This window comes from Schistocerca piceifrons, chromosome 2 (assembly GCF_021461385.2).
Source record: "Schistocerca piceifrons isolate TAMUIC-IGC-003096 chromosome 2, iqSchPice1.1, whole genome shotgun sequence".
NCBI lineage: Eukaryota > Metazoa > Arthropoda > Insecta > Orthoptera > Acrididae > Schistocerca > Schistocerca piceifrons.
This window is the reverse complement of record NC_060139.1, coordinates 310,496,666-310,511,399: the sequence shown is the minus strand read 5'-3', so window position 1 is coordinate 310,511,399 and position 14,734 is coordinate 310,496,666. Positions and strand designations below refer to the sequence as shown.

The following is a 14,734-nucleotide window of genomic DNA, read 5'->3' as shown; positions in this document are numbered from 1 at the left end:
CTCTTCTTGTGGTGTTGTACACTGTGGACGTCCTGTACTGTAACGCCAGGACACGTTTCCTGTCTGCTGGAATTGTTGGCATAATCTTGAGGTCACACTTTGTGGCACACGGAGGGTCCGTGCTACGACCTGCTGTGTTTGACCAGCCTCCAGTCGCCCCAGTGTTCTACCCTTCATAACATCATCAACATGTGTTCTTTGAGCCATTTTCAACACACAGTCACCATTAGCACATCTGAAAATGTCTGCACACTTACTGCACCGTACTCTGGCGTGCACCAAGACACCTCTGTGTATGTGGACTGCTGCCATTACCACCATGCGATGATGTCAGGTCAAATGCACTATGTATCAGCATTATCCTTAATTTATGAGCATGAGTTTACCTACCTACCTACCTCTCCGAGGCTGTTTTCTGCATCAGCATGTAGGTTTTGTGATAAACTCAAGTTTCATGTTACATTAAGGCTGGATGCGATATTCAGACACAATGAGACTTTTCTGATCATTGAATGGTACATTGTGTATTCGAAGCTCATTAGGAAAAAATTGTTTATTTGGTTTAAAAAATAGTTTCTTAAGATAGGCATGATGATAGTTTTTTCTCTGTGTTTGGTGAGAGTATGACTTTTTTGCCAGATGTTTCTTAGAAAGGACAAGTTTTCTTTAATTTATCATATTGGCTTATTAGATTACTCATTCTTTGTCTGAAGTAGTATTGATTTCAACAATTCACATACTGCTTCCTTTGGCATTATTGTGATGTGACTAGTTTCACATTTCAACATTACCTTGGCTAAAATAGTCTTCATTTCGTTTCTCCAAAAATTCAGAATGCTAATTTTACATACACTGTGGTTTAAATTGCGCGCTTGAACTACAGGCATGTGTAGTGTCTGTCATTAGGTATGTCCAAGAAATGTATGATACCAATGTTTTCCTGTTTCATGTTTTCCATTGTGTGTGTGTGTGTGTGTGTGTGTGTGTGTGTGTGTGTGTGTGTGTTTGCTCTGTGATATACAGACTAGTTGCACAGCATTTCATCAGACAGCAGGCCTCTTGCACTTGGTTTTCCCTATTGGATTCTTATTAGCATGTCTTTGTTTCGTTACTCTTATTTGTCGCTAATATAGTGCACTTGAAAGTGTTTCTAAGTTCTTCTAAAATTTTGTCAGTTCTTAGAACAATTTACACTAATCAGTAAAATTAGCAACTCATTTGCAACTTTTTGTCATTGAATTGCAATGTAGTTTGTGTCCGTTGATAATACAGTGGTGTGTTTTGCATGATCTGACAGTTGTTAAACAGAAATAGCCTTCACTTCGTCACAGCCAGACAAGAGCCCATATTCATTTTTTTCCCCATTTCTAACTTCTAGTGTTGTAGGTCGCAAATTCCTTTTGTTATGCTAGTATTGTTGGTCATCCAGATACTGGTGTTCCAAGCTACTAGGTGGTACTGGTACTCCTCTATGCAACTGAAATGTGTGGCACTGTGGTAAGACAATGGAATAACATTTAGAAGCACAGCAGCTTAAATCCCAATCCAGCCATCCATTCATTTTCATAAATTGTTCGAGGCAGATACGAAAATGTTTTCATTTGAGAAAGAAGCATATGATTTGCTTTGTCATCCTTCCACATCCCCAGCTTGTGCTTTGTCTCTGATGACCTCAACATCAGCGGGATGTTAAACCCTAATCTTCCTTACTTTCTTCCCTTTATTAGAGTTGACATTATAAATAGTACTAATTTTAAAACCAGAGTGAAATGCTTAAAAGTTAATACAGAAGCAATGATGGGTGGTAACGCCAGTTTGTAATCCTGAGGAGCAAAGCTCGTGATATGTTCCAGAAAGTATTTCATATTCTGAGTGTCTTGTGGTGCTCATTATTCACAGCAGCTGTGTATAAATTACAGTATTTACAAGAAAAACTCCGTTTGCATGGTGCTAATTACTTTTTTGTTTTATTTATCCACCCAGCTATTTTTGGTTTTTTTTCCACAAGGCATCTTCATTGTGTGTCCTGAAGTACTATGTGGGTTTTTTTGGTCACTTATTGGATATACATTTAAAACCAGTTCATGGCACTTTCTTTATAATAAACTAGAGAAATACCTACAGTAAAAATGTCATAATTCATTATTTAAAAACTATGCAATTTCTCTTCATGTAGGAAACTAATTGAAAGCCTCCACTTTTTTGTGTAGTCACCATGGTTTTTATGACAACATTTCAATACATTTTTGATGTCTATGTCATTTGCTTTTGTAAGTGTTGCCAACTGTCCTGATTCTGGTGTGCGTGTGTGTGTGTGTGTGTGTGTGTGTGAGAGAGAGAGAGAGAGAGAGAGAGAGAGAGAGAGAGAGAGAGAGAGAGATATATGCACATTTCTTTTTAATTATATGCTTATGAGAGAAATGTTATTTGTGATCATTTAGTAGGATGTTTATCAGTTATGTATTGTGTTGGTGTTTGCATTGAGTACTTCGTCATATTCGCTAGATCTTTTAGTAGTTGTTTCTTTTCTATCTTTGTTTTGATTATGTGCTAATTTTCTTGTAAAGTTATCATCAGCTATCTTTCATTTTTTATTCTATTTTCATGTCTTTGTCTCTTGTATTCACTGGTGATTCATTTCTCTTGAACTTTGTGAAAAAGTTGATTGTCTTGTCCCACATTTTAGTTCCTGGGGTAGGAATCAAGATCTGGGAATGTCAGATGGGGTGACAAGAGGCGACAGTGGGTAATGTGGGAAATATATCAAGGAGAGGGAATCTAATGTCAGAGCTTGATTTGAGAAAATCATAGACTTGTCGAAGTAGGTTATTGATGCCTTGGTGGTTCTGAGTGACAAGGTGGCTGCTTCTAAGACTTTTTACAAGTTTTAGGGCAAGAGGTGGTTTGTGCACTTGTTGTGTGAAAGGAAAGCCTGGTTGAGATGATTAATGTAGTTGTTCAGATATTCAGTGGCGGAGCAGAGTAATTCACCATGGATGTCTAGGCTGTAAGGCAGGGAGAATGTAATGTGGAAGGCAGTAAGCTGGAAGTCAATATCGAAGAAGGTGGCTTCGGATTTCAGTAAGCTCCAGGTGAATTTGGAGTGAGAAAAGTGAGTTTAGCTGTTGCAAGATGTGGAGGAGTTCTTGACCATGAGTCAAGATCAGAAAAATATCAATGAATATGTAGCTATATAGAGTGAAGAAAAATTCACACACTTGGACTTTGCAGTGCAATTCTTCACATACTGACAAAACAAAAATGTCTCACCAAATTTCACCATGTGCATATTTTGGCCAGTAAATGGACATTAATGGCTGGCAATTTGGTTACACTGTAATCGCATGTATAGTAACTACTTTTGTCAGCATATAGAGCAGTGCTGTGCAGTGGGTTAGCATGGAGGAGGTCGAAGATTCAGTTCTGGGTCGAGGCTTATTTGTTTTTATTTGCTAAAAATAGTCTGCGTGGTACAGTATCTGGTGCCTTAGTCGTCATACAGTGATGACCAGTGGGTCTTCTACAAAACATTCGCAGTTACATACTACATACACAGAAATGAAAGTACAATTGTTTTCATGTATCAGCTTTTAAAGATGCCTTTTGCATGTCATGGACGCGAATTGTTTCGCACCACTGCATCTACTAGATTCCAAACCTGTTTTCTGTGTACCTTCCCCCAAATGATCCCATCAAAATTATGTGCAAAGCACGCTGCTAGCCTTCTTGATGACGTAAGGCTCTAATGAAATGTAATGGTTCTGAACATGGCAAGACTAATAGTTGGTATTAATCAGTGGGACCATTGGGGGAGGGTACACACAAAACAAGTTTGGAATCTAGTAGATGCACGGGTGTGAAACAATTTGTGTCTACAACGTGCTAAAGGTTTCTTTAAAAGCTGCCAATGAAAACAATTGTATTTCCATTTCTGTGTTCATAGTACGCAACTGCAAATATTTTGTAAAAGACATGCTGTAATCACTGTACGATGATCAATATGCCAGATACCGTACCATGCAGACTACATTTACCAAATAAAAACAAATATGCCTCGACTCAGAATCGAACCCTTGACCTCCTGCATGCTAACCCAAAACACTAGCCACTAAACCAATTGCACAGCACTGCTGCTATATGCTGACAGTGGTAGCTACTGTACCTGTGATTACAGTGTTGCCAGATTGCCAATCTTTAACATCCATTTACTTCTCAAAATATATGCAGCACAAAATTTGAGGAAGACATTTTTGTATTGGTAGGATGTGAGAAATTGCGCTAAGAAGTCAGAGTGCATGAATTTTTCTTCACCCTGTATATTCATCAGCATTTAGTAGTGACATGTATGACGCTAAATGAAAATGCATTTATCAAATAATGTATTCTTGAGAAGAGCTTAATAAAGGAAGAAACAGTAACTCCACTAATGAGAAACTGGTGTCTGTGACACCACAATGTGTTCACGTGCAAATCTAACACATCTTCTCATTTGCCTGTTAAAACTGACTCTGCACTCCTTCATAGTGAAGATTTTGTACATCATGAGATAAAAATGTTGATATCGTCCTGGACAAAGATAGGGTTAAGATGTACAAATGTGCCTGAGAACAAAAAATGTATTTTGTTATTCATTTTTGATTTCAGTCGTTTTTAAATTAACCTGTACTTCAAATTACTGAAATAGTCCTGCTAACCATTATTAAAATATAATGTAACTGAATAGATAAAGAATTTACTCTTTTTTGTCAGTACAGTTACATTATGTTTTCAAAAATTGATTCTTTTTGTTGGTATATTGTTTTTGCCTGATTATAAGATGAGGTTTTTTCCCAAATTTGTCATTCGAAAAATACGGGGTCATCTTACATTTTCAGATTAAATTATGGCTGCTGAGATCAATTTTTTTTTTTTTTTTTATTGTGTAATAGGTTAATTAAGGGGCATCTTATATTTACAATTGAAGTTTTGTCTACTGAGGTTTCATACAAATTTATTTTGAAGAATTCTCAAGGGTAGAGTTTAGCAAACAATGCTTTTGTTCGATAGGCTTGAGATTTTTCGATATGCAGAAGCGTTCGATACAGTATCGTACACGCTCAGATAATCGCGTGACACTTGACTTGCAGTGGTAGGACAAAGGATACACATGAAACTATGAACTAGCCACTTTGAACAGGTTTACAATAAAGGTCCTCATACATGTGTGGATACCATATACATACATTTATGCTGGATTTTAAGTAAAGGTAACATTCAAAGGGGAAAATCTTGTTCTCCAAAAACCATTACTTGATTCTGAACCCAAGTCAGTATTTTATTTGGGTATGAGAAAGTGTAATGATTTTGCATGTGGGTTGCAAGTGACAAATTCTGCCGTTGTTCACGTAGTAGAAACTGGGGAAAAATGTCACCAGCTTTTAATCATCTTTAGAACAAGATGGTGACAGATGAAACAGGAAAGAAAATTAATCCAGAATTGACTGCTAACAAATGAAATAAATCGCATTGAACTGACTACAGTTGTTATCGGAAGAATAAATTACAGTGGAAAGTCATGTTGTGGAGGTAGTACCAACAGACATCACTAGATCGCAGGCTGAGCGAAGTTAAATTGGACTGAATCATGATTGTGATCTTTTGTTTATGTACTAGTTGCTATTGTTGTGTACGACCTGCACGTTTCACTATTGTTCAAGCATTGTACTATGGAATGGTTGGAAGGAGAACAGTGACACCAGCTTGGCTGAGAACTGCAATGAGCAGGGGGAGCAGAGTGATGAACGGGCAGCAAATTTCATCGTGCTGCCAACCATGGGAATCTATATTGTTTACTTTGGCTTTTTACGAGCATCTACCACATTTAAACTTTAGTTTGTCTGAATCACTTTGTACTTGTAATCAAATTGACTGTAAAATTCGACAAATAGTCAACAATAGCATACTTTTCTGCAGGAGGTGCTAAAAGTCTAGATTGGGTGCAGTGGCGCGCTTGCGTATTTTATGTAGCAATGTTATCAGCACTCGCCATTAGGTATGATGAGAACAATGGGGGGTATGTCAGCTACTGGTTATATGCAGCTAATGAGGCAGCAGCTGGCAGATGGTATGTTTGGGAACAAGGGACAGAGTAACATTCTCAGATGAGTATAGAAGCGAAATCTGCTGTGTGTTCAGAAAAAACTTGTTGTTTCCTCAGGTCCAACCATAACCATAACCTCAGAAATAGCAACATATTTGGAAGAAATGGCCAAATATTTGTGACAATGGAGATATATGTTTCACAGCTGTCGTGTTGGGATGACGTTGATTATGATTAAAAATAATGATACGACAGATGCCAGCAAACAAAAAAAGGCTGTGAAGATAATGGAAACCATTTCTTTTTATTTTATTTCTCCTTGTATTATCAAAATTTAGACAGTGAATAAAGGCATAAGCTTAGAGTAGATGCATTGTTAACTTTTTAGTTAGATATGTCAATAAAAATTTGTAATTCTGATTAATCAGAATATGTTAAAACTAATTTTTCTCAAGGAGCCTCTTAAAAAAGGGGAGAGGGTCGTGTTATATTCAGGGTCATCTTACTCTCGGATACATACTGTATTAGATCTTGTAACCATTATTGAACTGTGTTTTAGTTGCTTTAATAAATGTAATATGTTTCAGTTATCTTTCAACTGTCTTGGGTGGTTTATTGTATAATATTATTTCTTTATATAAAAGGCCATTGTGACTAATTAATATTTTTACCTTGAAAATGTAATTGTGTGTGGAAGTATTATGTAATATTAGGAATGTTTTTCTTAATAGTGAGATAATTATTTTTGGCAAAGAACAGTACATAGGGAAAAGTGTGTGTATAATGACTAGTTTTTCACAGTTCACTTTTGTAAGTGTGCTGATTCTTTTGAAAGAGCACTATGATGCGTGGAGTATATTAGCTGAACAGAGTCAGATGAATGTTTTATCTGCAACAGAAACCTTGTGGATTTGTGAGATATGCAGGGCTATCCCTTCAGTTGTGTTCATTTTAGTGTTTCAAACTAGCTTAATTGCTACTGTACCACCTAACATACAGCTTAATTAGTGTTCATGCCAGTTGATGTTTTATTGTTTATTTTTTCTCCATCCAATTTACCCACTTCCACATTTTTCCCGATTGTTTTGTTCCTAATATTCTCTTTTTTGCATTTTTCCAGAACTAGATGAATTTCTTCAAGATTTGGATGAAGACGTGGAAGGAATGCAGGGTACAATATATTTTTTACAACAGGAACTGCGTAAAGCAAAGGAATCAAATGCTGCCCTACAGCAAGAGAATTCTGCTTTGAAATCTGGTGGAGTGACAACAACAGAGCATAATACTGGTTTACGAACAAGTGAGGTGGGAAGGGAATCGAGGCCACGGACGCCTTTGTGTCATAATGGGATAAGGGAGAAAGGGGAGGATGACTCTAGAGGTTGGGATGAGCGGACTCAAGGGTCAGATAGGCCACTAACCAGGGACACATCCTCATCCCAGTCACCAGGTACTGAAAATGCAGCAGACCGTCCGGCAGGCCGAGATGGGTCTCATCCACCACAGCAGCCACCTCCTGAGGAAGACAGTGTGTCTTGTGATGCTAGGTCCCCAGAAGATACCCGTCTGTCCCCTCAGCGTAGACCTCATAGTCAGTATGAGGAATCGAACGATTCAACGAATGTACATTCCAGCATCCCCCCTAGGACGTCTCAGAATAGTGAGAGGAACTGGCAAAAAGTTATCGTTGAGCAAGATGACTCTTCTAGTGACTCAAGTGAATTAATACTTAAGATTGAATCTGAAGACATCGCTGATGATGATTTGGATCCCCAGAGTTCTGATGCTGGAGCTGAAACCAACAAAGTGGGTAACAGTGTGAATGAGAGAGACAGGAGTGTGCCCATTAGTGCAGATAGGACTGCAGATCGTAGTGATGTCATAAAAGAGCAGTCGAGGGATGGCAGAGACTCCCCATCATCCAGGAAAAGAACATGTTCAAATGATGACAGCAGTAATGATAGTGACAATGTACCATTGATAAAAAAAGTACGCCGTGATTCAGAAATTTCCCTTCATTATAATGAGGAGGAGGATGATGCAGGCCTGACAAATGGAGAGAGTGGTGTTTCAGGTAGTAGGACTAGTGGGAAGTAATGCATAATTATTTTGCATAATCACATGTGTAGTATTTATCAGCATAACGTGATATGTTTTATTCCCAGTTTATTTAAGTGCAGTCTCACAAATTTTATAATATGTTTTGAACATCCAGATTTATTGTGGTAGAAAGTTGTCAGCTATAATTTTGTATACAGTATGTGTAAAGTTACATGCAGATGTAAAATAAAATGTTTTATGAATATTGAGCAGCCAGTTTTACCTTCAGTGTTAAAACTGTAACTTATGAAGGTCATAATGTCACAAACTTTCACACACACATATAGTGAATTTAATCATATTTTAGAATCTTTCTGTTGGTAGAACACCATTAATTTGTGTCTAGTTACATTTTCTGCCCATCGTATTTGGTCATACAAAGTCTTCAATAATTACTTTATCATGCAAAGATATAAAGCAGGCAATCTTTTCATTTCTTGCACAGGACTTTATAAATAGTGTTTTAATATGTTATGTGATTTTTCACTGTATTGTTGCATCCCTTCTCAGTAATCTCCTCCTAAGAGAAATTGCATTACTTATTCTACAGTGCACATGTATGCACCAAGTGGAAAGCAGCTCAAATACCTCCTTACACCCTCCTCACAAGTACAGTGGATTTACAAACATTGGAAATGCTGGTACAGACCAAAATCGTCTTTCAGTGAGAGCATAACTGTAGAGTTCTGTCACATAAGATGTGACTACAGAATGGAAATACAGTCATGGGGCAATTTACTAGAGGACATCTGTGACAACACCCTTGAGCAAATGTAAATATCCCCTAAAAAGCATCATATTACACTTCAGGGCCCTATGTATCCACATTCCCCCCCCCCCCCCCCCCCTTTCCCCTTCTCCAGGAAAAATCGTCCAATCGTAACCTCTCCTTGAATGAAATTACACTAAAAGTGATCTCAATGCTGTGAGTGCATACTGTGAAAATCATTTGTGTACCCCTAGTCGGATCTCTTCTCATGAACAGCCTTTTTTCTCGATACGATCTCTCACACGACATTTGTAGAATAAAATTCAGTGAAGAGAAGTAGTGTTCCACTCCCTCCTGCTGTCTTGAATTGGAGGACTGATATATCTGTGCAAAGGAGGCACTTCTCTTGTTGAGAGCCATTCCTGGCCCAAAGTAACAATGCAGACGTGATCAAAACGCAGTATTGACCATCTAAGCATAGTTGAACTACGGTCAGCACGAGCCGTGTACCTCCTTCCTGGTTGAATGACAGGAACTGGTCAGCTGTTGGACCCCCTCTGTCTAATAGACGCTGCTCATGCATGGTTGTTTACATCTTTGGGCAGATTTAGTGACACCTCTGAAAAGTCGGACTGTCTGTGATACAATGTCCACAGTTGACATCTATCTTCAGGAGTTCTGGGAACTAGGGTGATACAAAACTTTTTTCCCACGCGCACACGCAAAACTGTTCTGACTTATATGATTATGACTGTGCTCTACCTCAAAGTTTGAAACCAAAATGCAGTATATGCATTTTAATTGAAGATGGTAGTGAAAATTGATCTGTATAATAGCTTGAAATAATAACTATTCAGTTGATCTTTAACATGATCTTTTTGCAGATGTAGTTGACTGTATTGCGTGGTCCATAATGGATGAGTGTCATCTGTCTGAAATTAATCAGATAAGCTGAAGTATTGTGGTATGAGTGGGGCAGTGCAAAAATGGTTTAATTCATGTTTAACTGGAAGAATGCAGAAGTTTGAAATTAACAGTACAGGCAATCTGCAAAAAGCAGCAGAGTCTCTAATTGGGGAGGTACCAAAAATGATGTCCCACTGGGTTCAGTCTTGGGTCCCTTTTTGATCTTAATCTATATTAATGACATACCACTCTATTTGATGAAGATGCAAAACTATTTCTTTTTGCTGATGATACTAGGGTAGTATTCATGCCTAACAAGCAAGAATTAGTCAAGGAAATTGTAAATAATGTCTTCCAGAAAATTATTAAATGGTTCTCTACAAAGGGACTCTCACTAAATTTTGAGAAAACACAGTATATACAGTAAATGGCATGACACCATTGATAAATATAAACTGAACAGCTGTTGCTAAAGTAGAATATTCAAAATATCTGAGTGTGTGCACTGATGAGAATTGAAGTGCAAGAAAAGGTTAGGTTCAGCTACTTATTCTATTAAGGTTATTGCAAATTTTGGTGATAAACATATCAGTAAATTACCCTACTATGCCTGCTTTCATTCACTGCTTTTATATGGCATCAAATTTTGGGTAATTCATCATTAAGGGAAAAAGTATTCATTGCACAAAAGCATGTAATCAGAATAATAGCTGGAGTCCACCCAAGATCACCTAGAAGACATTTTTTTAAGGAACTCTGGATATTCACAGCACCTTCACAATACATATAAGTTTGAAATTTGTTACTGATAAGCCAGCCCAGTTCAAAAATAACAGTGATGTGCATTGCTACAACACTAGAAGAAAGGATGATCTTCACTATTGTGGGTTAAATCTAACTTGGGCATGGAAGGGATGAATTATGCTGCCACAAAAATCTTGTAGTCATTTGCCAAATAGCATTAAAAGTCTGACAGATAGCCAACCAACATTTAAAAACAAATTAAAAGAATATCTGAATGGCAACTCCTCCTATTCAATAGATGAATTTTAAGATATGTTCATGATATATGGAACAAGTATTAATGTAATTTAGTGATGAATTATATGCTTTATTTTTATTTTATTTTATTTTACACATCTAGTTCTGTAGGACCAAATTGAGGAGCAAATCTCCAAGGTCATGGTACATGTCAGTACATGAAATTACAACATAAAAGCAAAAACAGATAAAATGAAATGTTTATTAACCCCAAAAAAGACAATCAACAATGTAACATAGGAATCAGCTTAATTTTTCAAGGAACTCGTCGACAGAATAGAAGTAGCGATCCATGAGGAAACTCTTCAGTTTCGATTTGAAAGCATGTGGATTACTGCTAAGATTTTTGAATTCTTGTGGTAGCTTATTAAAAATGGAGGCAGCAGTGTACTTCGCACCTTTCTGCACAAGAGTCAAGGAAGTGCAATCCAAATGCAGATTGGATTTATGCTTAGTTTAACTGAGTGAAAAGTGCTAATTCTTGGGGATAAGCTGTTATTGTTAACAAAAAACGACAGAATATGTATATATTGAAGGCCAGTGTCAGAATACCCAGACTAGTGAACAGGTTTCCACAAGAGGTTTGCAAACTTAAACCACTTATTGCCCGTTTGTGAGCCAAATATATCCTTTGAGAATGGGAAGATGCCACAAAATATAATACCCTACTACAAAAGCGAATGGAAAATAAGCAAAGTAGATTACTTTTCGTGTCAAACTATCGCTTACTTCAGATCCTGTTTGAATAGTAAAAATGGCAGCATTAAGTCTTTGAACAAGATCCTGAACGTGGGCTTTCCACGACAGTTTACTGTCTACCTGAACACCTAGAAATTTGAACTGTTCAGTTTCACTAATCGTCTGCCCATTTGCTGAAATTAAAATGTCAGGTTATGTTGAATTATGTATTAGAAACTGTAAAAATTGAGTCTTACAGTGATTAAGCATTAATTTATTTTCTACAAGCCATGAACTTAAGTCATGAACCGCACTTTTTGAAACGGAGCCGATGTTGCAAACATCCTTTACTACCAAGCTTGTGTCATCAGCAAACAGAAATATTCTGGAATTACCTGTTATACTAGATAGCATATCATTTATATAAATAAGCAACAGGAGTGGCCCCAGCACTGATCCCTGGGCAACCCCCATTTGACCGTGCCTCACTCAGACCCCACAAGACTGAATAATGCTCTTTTGATGTCTGTTGTTAAAGCAAAAGGTGAATCAATTGTAAGCTACTCCCCATATTCCATAATGGTCCAACTTCTGGAGAAATATTTTTTGATTAACACACACACACACACGCACGCACACGCACCTCAGTTAATTCAAAAAAGATGACTAGCATTCGAAAACTTTTGTTTAATCCATCCAGTGCCTCACAGAGAAAAGAGAATATAATTTTCAGTTGTTAAACCACTTCTAAAACCGGACGGTACATTTGATAGCGAATTATGTGAAATAAAATGATCAATTATTCTTACATATGCAGCCTTCTCGATAACTTTAGCAAACATTGATGACAAAGAAATAGGTCAAAATTGTCTGCATTATCCCTTTCTCCCTTTTTATAAAGTGGCTTTACTACTGAGTACTTTAATCATTCAGGAAACTGATCATTCTTAAAGGAGAAATTACAAATATGGCTAAGTATAGTGCTAACATGTGCAGCACAATACTTTAATATCATGCTAGGCACTCTAATCATATCCATGAGAGTCCTTAGACTTCAGTGATTTAATTATTGACTCAATCTCCCCATTGTCGGTACCACAGAGGAGTATTTCGGACATCAATCTCAGAAAGGCAATTGCCAAGAGATGCTGAGTTGCAGATAGGGACAACAAAAAGACACTCAAATTATAGCTTTCGGCCATTAAGGCCTTTGTCAACAATAGACAGACATACGCTCACGCACGACCACTTGAACGCGCTCGCGCGCGCACACACACACACACACACACACACACACACACACACACACACACACACACACACACACGACTGCAGTCTCAGGCAACTGAAACCACATATCCTTCGTGTGGGTGTGGGTGCGGGCGCGTGCGCGCGCTCACGCACATGCGTATGTCTGTCTATTGTTGATGAAGGCCTTAATGGCTAAAAGCTATAATTGTGAGAGTCTTTTTACTGTGCCTATCTGCAACTGAGTGTCTCCTCTATGTGATTAGTTGCAACTTTCCTTCTCACAATATTGTTACATTCCATCCTGGATTTTCCATTGTTTGAATTTCCAAAAGACTTATATGATTCCCTGTAGAAACTAAGATTTTATTTAATTCACCAGCAATGCTCAGAAAATGATGTTAAAAACTAACAGAAATATTTTTACTATGAACTGACTATATTATCGACCGTGTGCTGCTGACCACACTTCCTTCACAACTGCCCACATGGCTGTAATTTTATCCTGTGAATTAGCTGTTCTAATTGTGACACTATGTACTCTTTGCCTTCCTAATAACATTCTTAAGCACCCTACAATACTGTTTGTAATGGGATACTGTAGATGATTGTGACTACTTCTAACATGTTAATGTAATTCCCACTTTGTTTTCATGATATCCTCATCCCAATCGTCAGCCACCCAGGCTACCTTTTACTGCTACTACCATGTTTAGAATGTTCAAATGGAAATAAACTGTAAAAGAGCATGAAAAATGTGTTAAGGAAATCATTATATTTGGCATCTATATTATCGGCACTATAAACGTCCTGCCACTCTTGTTCCTTAGTGAGATTTAACAAAGTATCTATTGCCATTGGATGTTCCAGAGACATATTAAGTCTCAACTTTATGTAAGGTACCGGTGGGATTATCCCCATTTCATTCAGTGCTAAGGTGCTATTCCAGTGTTGGAGAGTCTCTGCAATACTGATATGAATTAAGATGGGGAACATGAAGATGGGCTGAGGTGTGAATTACAGTTTGTATTAGGGAGGGTAATCCATGCAGCTACGTTAAATGCAGTGGCAGGGTGGACTGTAGTTAGTGCATCTGCCAAGTGAGTGGCAGACCTAGGTTCGACTTTCAGTCTTTGTGAAAATTTTAATTTATTTGAAATATGTTCACAAACAACTCTCGTGTGAGATTAACAAATGTAAAAGAATGGACCTGCAAAATTACGAACCAGTATCCTTAATATCCTAAGCGTATTCAGAGTTAAAGTATATTAAATTTCCTTGTTGGAGAAAACCATACAAAGACAGATCAACACAGATTTATAAAGCGTCATTTGTGCGAAATTGAAATTGCTCCTTTATCAGTGATATCTTGTGGTCCAATTTATGTGTATTCCAATCTCGATAGCAAGTCTAGTAATTTTCTCATTAGTAGGAGATCTGTTTGTACTTTCTCAGTTACTCCTGACTGCTGCCCCCCTTTTTTTTTAGCAAACTCAAGGGGAATGGGCTGCTGTGTGTAAACTGCTGCAAGCTGTGTTGGCCACAGTCGACAGGCTTCTGGCTGCCGCTAAAATCTGCAGTGACATCAGGATGCCAGTGACGAGATCTGCAACACCACTGGTGCCATTGGAATCCCTGGTGACCTTGTTGTCGCTGCATCTTCTGATACACAACATCTGAATGGTCTGTCTTCACTCAAGAGCGAGTGGCAGACAATGATGGGTTTATGCTTCATAAGGTGGAAGACAAAACAGGGAGCAGGCTGCAGAGCTGGCTCCTTACACTTTAGCGACATGTATGAGGTGCTACTCACTGTCGGAAACACTTCTGAGACAGCACAGGACACCTCTCATGTTGGGCCAGCAGCTGATTTTCCTGCTCAGTCTGGAAGGTGCAGAGGCTGGATATGCTAGTCACTGGGAGCTCCAACATTTGGCAGGTAATGGAGCCTCTTAGGGAAATACAATGTAGGG

The 14,734-nt window shown here is 38.0% G+C and overlaps 1 protein-coding gene across 1 annotated transcript in view; it reads left to right on the top strand.

Moving 5' to 3' along the window:
• Nucleotides 1-8,388, top strand: part of LOC124773687 (pre-mRNA-splicing regulator WTAP) — a 40,692-nt gene extending 32,304 nt beyond the window's left edge. Inside the window, 1 exon segment of the mRNA XM_047249423.1 lies at nt 7,200-8,388. Coding sequence (XP_047105379.1) covers nt 7,200-8,176 — 977 coding nt within the window. The 3' untranslated portion in view covers nt 8,177-8,388.
• The last annotated feature ends 6,346 nt before the right edge of the window (nt 8,389-14,734 follow it).